Source organism: Triturus cristatus, chromosome 7, assembly GCF_964204655.1.
Source record: "Triturus cristatus chromosome 7, aTriCri1.1, whole genome shotgun sequence".
In the NCBI taxonomy this organism is placed as follows: domain Eukaryota; kingdom Metazoa; phylum Chordata; class Amphibia; order Caudata; family Salamandridae; genus Triturus; species Triturus cristatus.
The window spans coordinates 178,513,881-178,526,940 of record NC_140590.1 but is presented as its reverse complement, the minus strand read 5'-3'; the positions used below and the strand labels follow the sequence as shown (position 1 = coordinate 178,526,940).

At 44.3% G+C, this 13,060-nt stretch overlaps 1 protein-coding gene across 1 annotated transcript in view; it reads right to left on the bottom strand.

Annotated features, from left to right (window-relative positions):
- Nucleotides 1-1,988, bottom strand: part of LOC146809162 (IgGFc-binding protein-like) — a 272,114-nt gene extending 270,126 nt beyond the window's left edge. The window contains exon 1 of the mRNA XM_085615956.1: nt 1,935-1,988. Coding sequence (XP_085472082.1) covers nt 1,935-1,986 — 52 coding nt within the window. The 5' untranslated portion in view covers nt 1,987-1,988. The remainder of the gene's footprint in view (nt 1-1,934) is intronic.
- Between the last annotated feature and the right edge of the window lie 11,072 nt (nt 1,989-13,060).

The following is a 13,060-nucleotide window of genomic DNA, read 5'->3' as shown; positions in this document are numbered from 1 at the left end:
ACGAAATCGCTACAAATATCTTTGGCGATGAAACATGTTGGCACAACACAATGGTATGCATATTAAGCAACCTTTTTAAGCTTTGAATTGGGTGCACATCTAAGGAGGAATAAAGTTTGACCTATAGAGGGTGCATCTTCTCCATTTTTTATCTTCACAATTCAGTCGCATCTTGGTATGTGATTTACTTACCTTCACATTTTGGGTTTATCTTTGTGGACACTTTGTTTTATTTTTGGAGCATGATGACAACCGATGATGATAAAAGTGGGCAGAGCTGATGAGTACCAATCAGCGAGCTCAATCGGTGTTGCGCACGTGAGGTGTCATCCTGCTTCTTTCACATTTTTTTCACATTTTTTTCATAGAATTTTTTCATAGGATTGATAAAAACACTTGGTGTATTCTACATGTGAGTTTTTACACTGTGAGGTCCATTAGGGGGATTGCCGGAAGTAAAACTCTTGCCTTATTTTTTATAAATTAGAAATTAAAGGTGGATAGCTGTTGGTGACTACCTCAAATTTAGAAAAACGGGGAGTATAAAATACCTAAAGTTATAGGATTTGAACCACAGTCTATGGTGATTACACCTTCAGAGACCTAGGCCTGTGTAGATGATTATCGATTGAGAGGAGGGCGACCTGGGTCTATTTCCCTCTATAGCTCCTTATTGTGTGCAAGTTGGAGTCTTGCCAGTCAAGACTGTGAGACTTCCAGATATAGGACATTGCAGTAGTCCAGCCTAGATGTAATCAGGGCCTAATATACTGTTTTCTGAGCGGTCCCTGGGAGAAGTCCAAGGATCTTTTTTAGGGTTTTTAGGATCCCAACACACTTCTTTGCTAGAATCGTGACCTGGCTACCAAATGAAAGCTTATGAGCAAACCAGAGTATTATTAGTACTTAGCGATATTAACAATATGATAAAGATTCCATTTTAAATGTTACAAAGGTGCAAGTAAAATAAACAATAGAAAGGGACAGAAGAAAATGGAAATGAAGGAAATATAAAGAGAGGTGTCATTAAAAAAATAATAAGCACTTGTATACTACCAAACAATGATAAGTAGTTCAATTAACAAGTTGAAACTGATATAAGGATTATCAATTAGATAACAAGGGTGGTTGGCAACCTCCTTTTCACAAACATTAACAGTAGAAGCATTACAGTGAGTTTTACATAAATAATCAAAAACCAGTTAGTCAGAGAGTATCTATTGAGCACTTTTCCTCAATGACATGAACTGTTTGTCTCCCCAGCTCTGCTCATCATCAGTATCTTACATTGTAAATTGCTATCGACAATGTCTTTGGATTTAATATTGATGTCTTATCTCAGTCCCATGTGTTTTATTCTAATCACAATGTAATTAGACCTTAAAGTGAATGTAAACCATCTAAAGGAGGCTTTGCGGATCCTGTGTCAGACTCATATTTGATGCTTGTGGTGTACATGCACAAACAGAACCTTTAACAGGTGGGTTTTGTTCACAGACGAAAGCCAGGCAGATTCGTCAGGATATATAGTGCGTTTTGAGAGCAGCTCTATGAAGGGCCAGCTGGCTCGAAGGGCTTAGCTTTCCATAGCAAGGAATCTACTCTCACTCTTATCAATTATAATATTTTATGTATGCACAGAATCTTTAGGAGGCTGCTGAAAATATGCTTGGTTGGGTATAACTGATATGCATTGTGAGCAGCATTGCACAAGTGTAATTAGGGATCAGTGTGCAGTGTTCTTCCCTCTACAGACATTTTCCCATTGTCTCTTTTATACACAAGAAACTGGTCATTCTATTGTTGACAATACACGCCTCTTATGCCCATTCATTGGAAGCATTTGTGCAATTGGCACGTGTAAGCTCTACATGCCCTCAAGAAGTGAGAGCAGCAGCTCCAGATCAGTGGAAGAGATTCTGTTTTATACTTACCGCACAGGACGGCCAGTAGGGCCCATAGCAGCAGGAGCTTATTGTCACCCATTGCTGAAAAAGAAGGAACAACATGGGGGTTAGGAAAGAGGATATACAAGTCAGAAATGTGTGTTGGAGAGAGGGGGAAACAGCGAATTGTGGATCTTAGGCCAGAAAAGTGCAGGCTGTCGCAGGAGACCATCTGTGAGGATTGCATGGTTTCTAGGAGGGGAGGGAGGGAACTGGGGATCATGGATATTTAGCCTGAGAAGTGCAGGCTGCCTCAGGAGATCAGGTGTGAAGACTGCATGATTTCGAGGTGGAGACAGGGGGAACTGGAATTGTGGGTCTTAAGCCTGAGAAGTGCAGGCTGCCTCAGGAGATGAGGTGTGAGGACTGCATGATTTCTAGGTGGATACAGGGGGAACTGGAATTGTGGGTCTTAAGCCTGAGAAGTGCAGGCTGCCTCAGGAGATGAGGTGTGAGGATTGCATGGTTTCTAGGAGGAGACGGGGGAACTGGAAATCATGGATCTTTGGCATGAGAAGTGCAGGCTGCCCTGGGAGATCAGGTGTGAGGATTGTATGGTACCAAGGAGGAGAGAGGGGGCATTATAATGAATGAAGAAAATGAAGGAGGCCCCATCATGTCAATGCAAGCATTAGCAGAAAGACGTGTACAGACGTATGTGTTAAAGGAAAATTACAGGCTTAAGTTTTCTTCAATAGTAGAACAGAAAAACTGCGCAAATAGTGTCAGGACCTGGGGGTAGGGAAGTACACACAAGCTTAGTAGAATAGAGAAATATAATTTGATACAGCAGAAATGGAGAGTCACAGACCTGTATTGCAAGGACACATCTCTGAGAAAATATGTAGATAAAGCAGTACAAAGGCACAAGAATCGGGGGGTTAGTCCTTGCAGAGCAGTAGGCATGTAGAGAGTATAGCATTGCTAGGTTTCAAAGCACGAGACAAGCCAAGGACGAATATGCCTCTTTTTCCCCGCATACCGTTACCCCGCATGTTGTTACAACACAGTTGTTACAACGACAGCGTTGTAACAACGCATACCATTACCCGGCAAGTCGTAACAATGACTTGCAGAGGGGGGAGTGGATGTTGGAATAGTAAAATTTACTATTCCAACTCCAGTCTGTGTGGACTGGAGGAAAGGTGTGGGATTTTAAATTCACCACCTTCTCCCCCATCGGCAAGTCATTGTAACGACTTGCAGGGTAATGGTATGCGTTGTCACAATGTGGTAGTTGTTACAACCGCATTGTAACAACATGCGGGGTTACAGATGCGGGGTGACGGTTGTTTACCACCAAGGACACCAATAGTACAGTGGTGGCGAGAAGATGTAACAAACAACATGTGCATATGAGTGCCATTCCATAAATGTGTGATTAGATGTTTTTGTGGAAAGTATTAGCTTTTGATATAATGTTGTGCTTGATTATATATTCAAATATATGACGTATGGGAGGTTACAAATGTATAAAAGAAACTGTCCACCAAATTTTAATTTGAAGCTCAAGATATCAGTTCCGCAGAGTAACCTTCAGCACGCATTATATAAACTCTACTATATTGTCAACAGAAGTTGTGTTGTCTTTCGTCCCACAACAGGGGGACTACTAATCAAGTATCTTAGGCATTTGAAGTGCAGGCTGCCTCAGGAGATCAGGTGGAAGGACTGCATGGTTCTTAGGAGGAGAGAGGGGGGACTGGGCCTCATAGATCTTCGGCCAGAGAAGTGCAGGCTGCTTCAGGAGATCTAGTGTTAGGACTGCATGCTCCCTAAGAGGAGATAGGTGAAAATGGGAATCATGGATTTTTTAGCATGAGAAGTTCAGGCAGCCTCAGGAGCTCAGGTGTGAGGACTATCTTAGGACTGAGAAGTGCAGGCTGCTTCAGGAGATCAGGTATGAGGACTGCATGGTTCCTAGGAGGAGTGAGGGGGGAACTGGAAATCATGGATCTTAGGTTTGTGAAGTGCATGCTGCCTCAGGAGTTCAGTTGTGAGGACTGGATGATTCATAGAAGGAGAGAGGGGTACTTAGGCTTGTGAAGTGTAGGCTGCCTCAGGAGTTCAGTTGTGAGGACTAGATGATTCCTAGAAGGAGAGAGGAGGAACTGGGAATCATGGATCTCAGGCCTTAGAAGTGCAGGCTGCCTCAGGAGCTCAGGTGTGAAGACTGCATGGTTCCTAGGAGGAGAGAGGGGTAACTGGAAATCATGGATCTTAGGCCAGAGAAGTGGAGCCTGCCTCAGCAGATCAGGACTGCGTGGTTCCTAGGAGTACAGAGTGGGAACAGAGAATCATGAATTTTAAGCTTGAGAAGTGGAGAAGTGCATGCTGCCTCGCGAGATTAGGTGTGAGAACTGCATGGTTCCTATGACAAGAGAGGGGGAACTGGAAGTCATGGGCCTTAGTCCTGAGAAGTGCAGACTGTGTCAGGAGTTAAGGTGTCAGCTAACTTTACCATCTTGGGTGATCTCAACCTCCATTTTGAGAATGAAGAGAAAGTGGAGATCGTCAGTTTTCTGGCAGACCTAGAAGCCTTCCAATTGAGACACCATGCGCTTGAGGCTACCCATGTAGCCGGCCATTTGCTGGACCCTGTTATTTCCAACCTGCCGCAGATCATAATGCGTACTCCAATTCCACAGGCCTGGACTGACCATTTTTTGGTCTCCTTCGCCCTACAATTACAGACTAAGGCAGACCCCATTTGCCCTGCTAATGCTCTGAAACGCCCTTGGCACAGGTTTAACCCAGAGGATCTCTGTCTGGTTATCTAGCCATCAACCTCAGTTATCCTCGAATGCGGACGCAGCTAATCAGTGTTATCTCGATTGGCTGACGGCCGGCTTGGATAATTTCATCCCAGCCAATTGGGGTAGGAAAGGTCGCGGGCCATCTAATCCATGGTTCAACGACGCCCTTTCCCTAGCCAAGAAGGGCTGCAAACAACTGGAGCGTGTTTGATGACGCTCTTATGATGCAACATCAAAAACTGAATATCGGATGGCCCTCAAGCTATTTCATAAGGGTATCCAAAGAGCACGGGCGGATTTTGTGGCTAGTAAAATCCTGAGTAGCTCTAATCCCGCCAAGACTATTTTTTCTTTGCTGGGTGACATGAAGAATACAGGTGACAACAGGGCCTCCCCGGTTGCCTCCAATCACCAATGTAATGAGCTAGCCCAGCATTTCATCAATAAGGTCGAACAGATTTATCTGGGACTTCCGCAAGTAGCTTCCCTGCCTGTGGAGGCGTACCCAAAAGGGGGCGAGGCTGTGGAAGGTCGCAGTCTGGTGGCATTTCCTTCCATCACATCTTTGGAGTTTGTGGCTCTATGCTCAAAAATTAAATCAGGCTCCCCTGCAGACCCAGTGACTCCCACTCGCTTCCGTCAGCTCTTTCCTTCCATCTCAGGAGTGTGTCTGGATGTGATTAATCTGTCATTGTCAACGGCATCAGTCCCACAGGCTTGGAAACATGCTAAAGTCATCCCCTTGCTGAAAAATCCTTCCCTAGACATTGCCAAACCGGGTAACTATTGTCCTATTTCCCAGTTACCCTTCCTGGCCAAAGTGGCGGAGGCACATGTAAATTCCATTCTGGCCAACTTTGTTGAGCAACATGTCATTTTTGACTCTACACAACATGGCTTCCGGCCCCGGCACAGTACCGAATCTGCGCTCCTGGTCGTGTCAGAAGCTATTAGGAGCAACCTAGATGTAGGGGACTCAGCGGCCTTGGTCCTTCTAGACTTAAGTGCCGCGTTTGATACGGTGTCCCATAAAATACTCCTGAAACGTCTGCAGGACATTGGGATCAGGGATTTAGCCTTGGCCTGGATTAAATCATTTCAGGTCTCGACACCTCCCTTCTCCTCACAGGAGTTTGCTCTGCACCAGGGGGTACCACAGGGCTCTCTACTGAGCCCACTATTTTTCAATCTTTATGTTAGCCCGCTGGCGGAGCTGGCGAAGGGGAGGGGGCTGTCGCTGGTATCTTCGCTGACGATACCCAATTGGTGATAGCCTTCTCTAGGAAATGTACCATCAATCTAGACAACTTCAAGGATGATTTGCTGGCTATCTCCGATTGGATGGCAGCTAATTGCCTACAGCTCAACTCAAGCAAATCGGAAATCCTGCTATTTGGGAAGGATAGGGAGCTGTGGACCGATCCTTACTGGCCAGACCGCTGAAAATCTGCCCCAGTCCCTAAGGATACCGTAAAAAATCTCGGGGTATGGTTTGACCGAGGATTGACCTTTGAGAAAAAACAAAAGCTGTTGCAGGGGTCTGTTTTGGACTCCTGCTGTGTCTAAAGCCGGTGCTCTGGTTTTTCCCCCCTCCGGTGCACCAGACTATCATCCAGGCGTCTGTTCTATCTAGACTGGATTACGGCAACTGCCTTTACTTGGGAGCAACACGGGCCAGCGTAAAGCGCCTCCAGAGGGTCCAGAATGCAGCAGCATGGATCCTGGTCTCACTACCTAAACATTGCTCAGTCGCCCAGGTGCTTCCCAAACTCCACTGGTTGCCAGTGGATAAGCGGATACAATTTAAGGCACTGTGCATCTCACATAAGATTCTACCAAAACAGGCTCCGCCGGGCCTTCTCCATTTGTTGGAGGCCTATGTACCCAAGCGCCCATTGCGATCTGCTGACCAAGCTATGGTCTGCACTCCTCGAGTGTGGAGGGCCAGGGCAGGAGGACGTTCGTTCCGCTGCCTGGCGGCTAAACTGTGGAACTCACTCCCGACATCTACTAGAACTATTTCTAATCACCTGGCGTTCCGTAAAGCCTTGAAGACTTGGCTGTTTCCCATTTCTACCATTTAATTGCCCTGATTCTCGTAAGCTCTCGTTTCTGGTCCCCTGTGCTGCGCTGGGACGCCTCTTTGCTGTGGCAGCCATGCGCATTATAAATCTGAAATAAATAAATAAATAAGGTGTGATGACTGCATGGTTCCTAAGAGGCATACATTGTATCTCAGGCTGGAGGGTCATGATGTACTTCATATTTAGAGAGCACATTAGGCCACAGATGAAAAGTGAAACACAGGCTATTTGGAGGTAAAGACCACACAGTCCCTCCAGATGCAAGGAGAGCAAGAAGGGCATGAGATTACATTTGTAATTTCAGCAGTTGATCCCTGGTGTGAGTGGAGCAGGGTGATAAACAAGGGGTATTGAAAAACATTGGGAAAAAAGCATGGGTAATCTCACTCGATCATTACATGCATTTTCAGGTGGTATGAATTACTCACTAATACTCCTCCCAGCATTCCGAGGGGAAATTAGCCAGTAGGTCAGGCATTGGCTGCCCGCCTTTTGACCCTGTCAATGCTTGTTTTGTTTTTTCACAGATTTAAAAAAAAAAAAATCTTTATTGTTGGGGTAGTTTCAGAACCCTCGCCAATATGCGAATATAAACAAAATTATTGATTGCAGAAATATTTTTTGTCTCAAACTGAAGTCATTGCTAGAGTAGTCCCTGACGGGAACTGCTTTGGGCATGGATGTGATCTTTGCGAAATAGCAGAATGTTATCACTCAATGTGAAGTTAACTGCCAATGGCTGAAGTGGGCTGGCCTACTGCCCCATGCTGGATGGGCTAGTGGGTTTAAGATAAATATGAAAGACACAACAACAGACCAATGAACGAAGAGGGTTGATGGAATGAAGAGAGTTGACAGAAATCCCCTTTTAAAAATTATATCATAGTTATGTATATATATTTATTGTAAAATCAAAAGGTTGTAGTGAGGATATGGGCTCACCTGCGGACATTACTAAGTTAGCATAAGCTAGTATACGCTTGGCCTCCATTTTGCTGCTTTTTGCTCACGTTACTACATGGCATGTTTCTCATAAACACTTTGCTTGCTCGATTTCACATGAAAACTGTCTGCCTTTCACATATCTAGCTGTACACTGTGCTCCTAGTCTGCACAGCGTGTTCAAGGTTGAAAAACAATGAGCTCCGTTGAATTGCTTTGGTCAGCTTCACATCCATAGCCATAACACAGAACACAGCTGCAACACTGACAATCTGGTGCTTTTAATATTGCCTTGCATGCATGTCAGGGCACTTGGAGAAACACTTTCCAGGATAGAAGAGCTGTGCTTTTCTGGGAATTTAAATTCCTGCATCTGAACTCGGAGGTATGTGGTCCCCCTGACAAAGCCTGGAGGTCTTCTATAATTATAATAAACTAGCTTCTAGCACGGGGAGGGCGGCAAGGCGCTATAGTCCTGCTTCCACTATCATTAAAATATGATTTTCCCTTTGTTCTATATGGAGTTGTAACAATGCTGATTTGTTTGATCTTATTTATTTTTCTACTAGTATTGGCTCGTGTACTGCATTATAGAGCACGTTAGTTAAAATAAACATTTTAAACTATACTTTAGCTTTATTTACTCTTGTTGTGGATAAGTATGAGAGTTTGAACAAAAAAGTGTTCTTTTCCCACGTATCCTGAGAAGGACGGAGTAACATGTTCTAGGATGTCTAATCATTGGTAGCTTCGCTGTAGTACGGAGAACGAATGAGACACTATAGCTAGTCGGATTGGGGTTCTGGGTACCGAGGTGGGTATTTTGGTACACCATTACACACTGAGGTCCTGGTTTCCTGCGCATAGTTCTGTGTATGTGCAGAATCCCTGCAACAAGGTCTTGGCTAACGCCAGACCAAGAAAGTGGATAAGGAGGTTTATATGCTCTCTGCCTAAACTCCCTTAACCATTTTACTAGAGGGACTATCAAGAGGAAAGCTAAAATTCCTTAATTCAGGCAAGGGGCTACAAAGATGAAGCCTCTTAATCAGCAATAGTTAGAAGGGTGCAAGATCTAACACAGACATACATGAGACAAGAAGAGGTGCAAGCTAATAATCACCAACAATTAAATGTAAACAATAAAGAGAAAGCAGAGACTAACAAAAAGGCTACATATCAATGTAAGTGTTTGTTTTAAAAACTACCGAAGCATTTACAATAAGTCTATAAAACAGTGATGGATGGAATGCTTGACTTAATCTCAGCCAGTGGCAATAACTCGGGCCCGCATCCCAATCTATCATTATTTTGCACACCATGACACCTAGCTTTAGACCGACCTATATATGAATCAGCCTTGACCCTACTCCAATAGGAACAGTGAGTCCAAATTGCCAAGCCAGGCCCCCCTGAGCTCGAACACAAACCGCTCAGCACTTGTTTTGCCCTAGTTATGGCCTCATCAGCTGGGTACAGCTTGGGTCCAGTGGCACAGTGAGCACAGGACCCATGTCTGGGCATATAACCGTCCCTCTTAGGACGATACAATAAGTATACAAATCAGTGATGGATGGAATGCTTGAATTATTCTCAGCCACTGGTAATCACTAGGGCCACATCCCGATCCATCTTTATTTTGCACACCATGCCACCTCTATTTGGACCCAGTTACATACAAATCAGCTTTGACTCTGCTACAATAGGAACAGTCTTGTGCTCACTGTGCCACTGGAATCACTCTATACCTGGCTGGAGAGCCCATAATAAGTGCAAAACCGGTCCTAGATTGCTTGTATTCTGGGTCAGGGAGGACCTGAATTGGTAGTTCCGATTGGAGTAGGGACAAGACTGATTTGCATCTGGATGGGTCCAAACCGAGGTGGCATTGTGGGCGAAAAACAGTGGATTGGGATGTGAACTGAGGGATTGCCAGTGGCTGAGATAATTTAAAGCATTCCATCCATCACTTTGTTGTTTCACTAAGAATTTACAAAGCAGTAGAAATATAAAGGAAAGATTCATTCAGCATTATAAATAGTCTTTTATTAAAGGTGTCATTGAGAGAGAGCTTTGTCATGCCAAAAGTGATTACATATGGCAGTAGAGCTGGTAAACAAATCGGTATAATCCCACTACATCATGGGCTGTATGTTGGGAGTCGCTACATCACAGACACTAAGGAGCATATTTTTTAGCCACTTTTTAAGATGCTCCGGTGGCACAAACTAATAAGGTCACATGCAAAGCCACTTTTTGTAGCTTTGAATGGCCTCATAAATATGGAGTAAGGCAAGGCAGCACAAAATGATTTGCCTCACTCTGTGCTAAAGAAGCGTTTTTATGGGCATAGCGGTGGGTCACCTTCCTGCACAAATACAATCCCGCCAACAACACAGGCATCCTTGCACCATTGTGCAAGGGTAACTGCGTTGGCGCTAAGCTGCAGAAATGTCGCAAGTGCTGGGGGAAAGGACAGAAATGCACCATGTTGATAAATATGGTACCTTCCTGCCCTTTCACTTTGACGTAGAGCAGTGAAGCAAGGTGACCTGCTGCGCTGCCCTGTGCCAAAACCCATAAATAAGGCCCCAAGTACCTTGGGAGTCACTACATTGCATGTAAATTTCTTGCTTTTACATTGGGAGACACTACATTGTACTGCACATAACATTGCTGATAAGTAAAGGTAGATACTACTATTTTAAAAACATGTATTTTTCAAGCCTTATGCATTATATATATTTCCGTACCTTATGTTATATTACTTTGAGTGAATATTATTTGCATGCCAATAATATGTATGTTCATATATGTGTGTATGTTTGTGTGTGTGTATATCTCTGTTAGAACAGGGGTCTCTAGCTGGCAAAGGTATGCAACTTTATCCAAATAGGAACCCATGCTTCTAGTCAGGGCAAGGGGTATACACACTCTAGATAACCCCAGCTCACCCCTTGGTAACTCTGCACGAGCAGACAGGTTTAACCCAAAGGCAATGTGTAAAGTATTTGTACTCAAAACACACATTAATATAGTGAAAACACCACAGATGGACACCACACCAATTTAGAGAAATAAAGTATCTTTATCTAAACTCAAGAAGACCAAAACAACAAAAATCCAACATGAAGGTAGTAAAATAGCTATTAAAAATTGTTATTTTCAGAATAAAGCTTGAAGGGAACAAATAAGTCCACTATGGGCTATTATGAAGTCGTGACAGCAATAGATCCAAAGTACGGTGCCGACTGCGAGGTGGGCTGTGTTGGGCACGGAGTCACACGGATACCCAAACAAGTAGTACCTTTGGATAAAGGAAGCATATGATGATGCATGGCATCGTGGAGGTGAGGCATCGGTGCTGAGGTCGAGGCTGGCTCACTAGCTGCCACAGGGGAGACGAGGATTCGTGTTTGCGAGGAGGCAACGTGTCGAATCCAAGAATGGGATGTCGGTTGCATCTGCAGTGAGGTGTCTGTTCTGGTGAGGCGATGCGAAGTTGCCGAGTTCGTGGAGTCACCCTCGGCGGTTATCAGTGCCACCATAACTGAATGCAGGTGCTGGGGGTTATGGAGTCAGTGTGAGCACTGGTGTTGGGCACGGCCGATAACATGCAGTCGTCGATAGGCGTAGAAGCTGCAGTGCTGGCCAGGCGGTGCCTCGTGCACTTCACGAACGGTGCCCCTGGCCTTGGTGCAGTTCGCAGCAGCATCGCTGATGATATCGGAGACAGGTTTTCTTGCTTCTTTCAAGTTGCCTCCAGTTCCTAACAGCAGGAACAACCTCCAGAGGCCTGGAACAGGCACCTCCTGGCAGGTCAGAAGGCTCAGCAATAGAGTTCAGGGGCACTTGGGGTGAAGTCTTTGTGTCCCTGAGACTTCAGAACAGGAGGCCAGCACACACAGCCCCTTGGAGATTCTTCTTCAAGCAGGTTTCTCTGTAAAGTTCCAGTCTTTGTCCTTTTCTTGGCAGGAGCAGAAACTGCAGGCCAACAGCACACAGCAAATCGGCAATAATCCACCTCACAGCTCTCCAGCTCTTCTCCTCGGCAAAGCTTCCTCTCGAGTCCAGAAGTGATCTAAATTTATGGGATTTAAGGTCCACTACTTAAACCCCATTTTGTCTTTGTTCTTCTTTATGCAAGGGTCTCTGAGCCCAGTCCAAACCAGTTCTGTCCTTACTGGTGCAGTATGACCACAGGGGGTGGAGAAAGTATTATGCAAGGGAGACAGGCCCTATTCAGGTGCAATGTGGAAACTCCCCCACTTCTCTAAATGCAGCCAAGGTCTATTCAGCTCAGCTCCGAGTCATCCAGGAATGGCCAGGCACACCTCAACCCCCCCAGTAGCTGTCTACAGTGAATGCACATCCCCAGCCCGTCACTCCAAAACTAGACAGTCAATCCACAAACAAGCAGAGGCACCCAGAATGGTTAAACAAGAAAATTCCTACTTTTTAAAAGTTTTTAACAAACAAGGGGTTTGGCCCTACTAGCGGCCAGGACGGGCCTATTTAATTTTTTATACAAAAAAGTTCCTGACCACTGACTTAATGAGGCTGTTTATTGATTAAACAGACTTAGACCATTGTATGAAGTAATTTATTTACTTCTGTTTTCATCTTTTTTAGCATATTCAACCATTATTGAAACATGTCCTTCAAAAAGACAGACTGGACTGCCTGCAACATTTAGCACGTATACACTGAGTTCCACAATAAATTAGACCGAACATATATTACAAAACATATATTAAACACAAAATGAAACATAAAACAATTTGAATTATAACTACAGCCAGTCAGTAATGAACAACAACTGCCATTTAACTGGTAATATCCACACCATTATAATTAAAACCTGTAGAGGCTGTTGTCCACTGGGTATACATTTTAGAGCTCTACAAGGGCAAATATAACTTTCAACTAAATGCTCATAATAAACAACTATTGATCATTAGTGTGTTATCCCAGGGAAAGTTAATATAGAAGCGTTTCGAGCCCCTCAACAACTCTCTGGGTTCTCTTCAGGGCTTGAGACTGGATGAGATCTGTTTAGGTTCTTGAAGGTACTAATTAATATTCAGTGTACGATTAAGCAGACTGCAGATTTAGGATCATTAATTTTAGACTGAATTCTGTTAATGTCATTAGCACCATGACTGAGCATGGTGCGCCTTAGCTGGTTTTGATTAAGTGTTGGTTTTTAGTCCTCCTTTTATAGATCGTAGTTACGGGCTGTAATATATTTATTCATTGTCCTGAAACATTCAGAAAATGTCTTTAAATCATTCTCCTACCAGCAGTGGGCGTCGTGTGGACAAGATTAGTT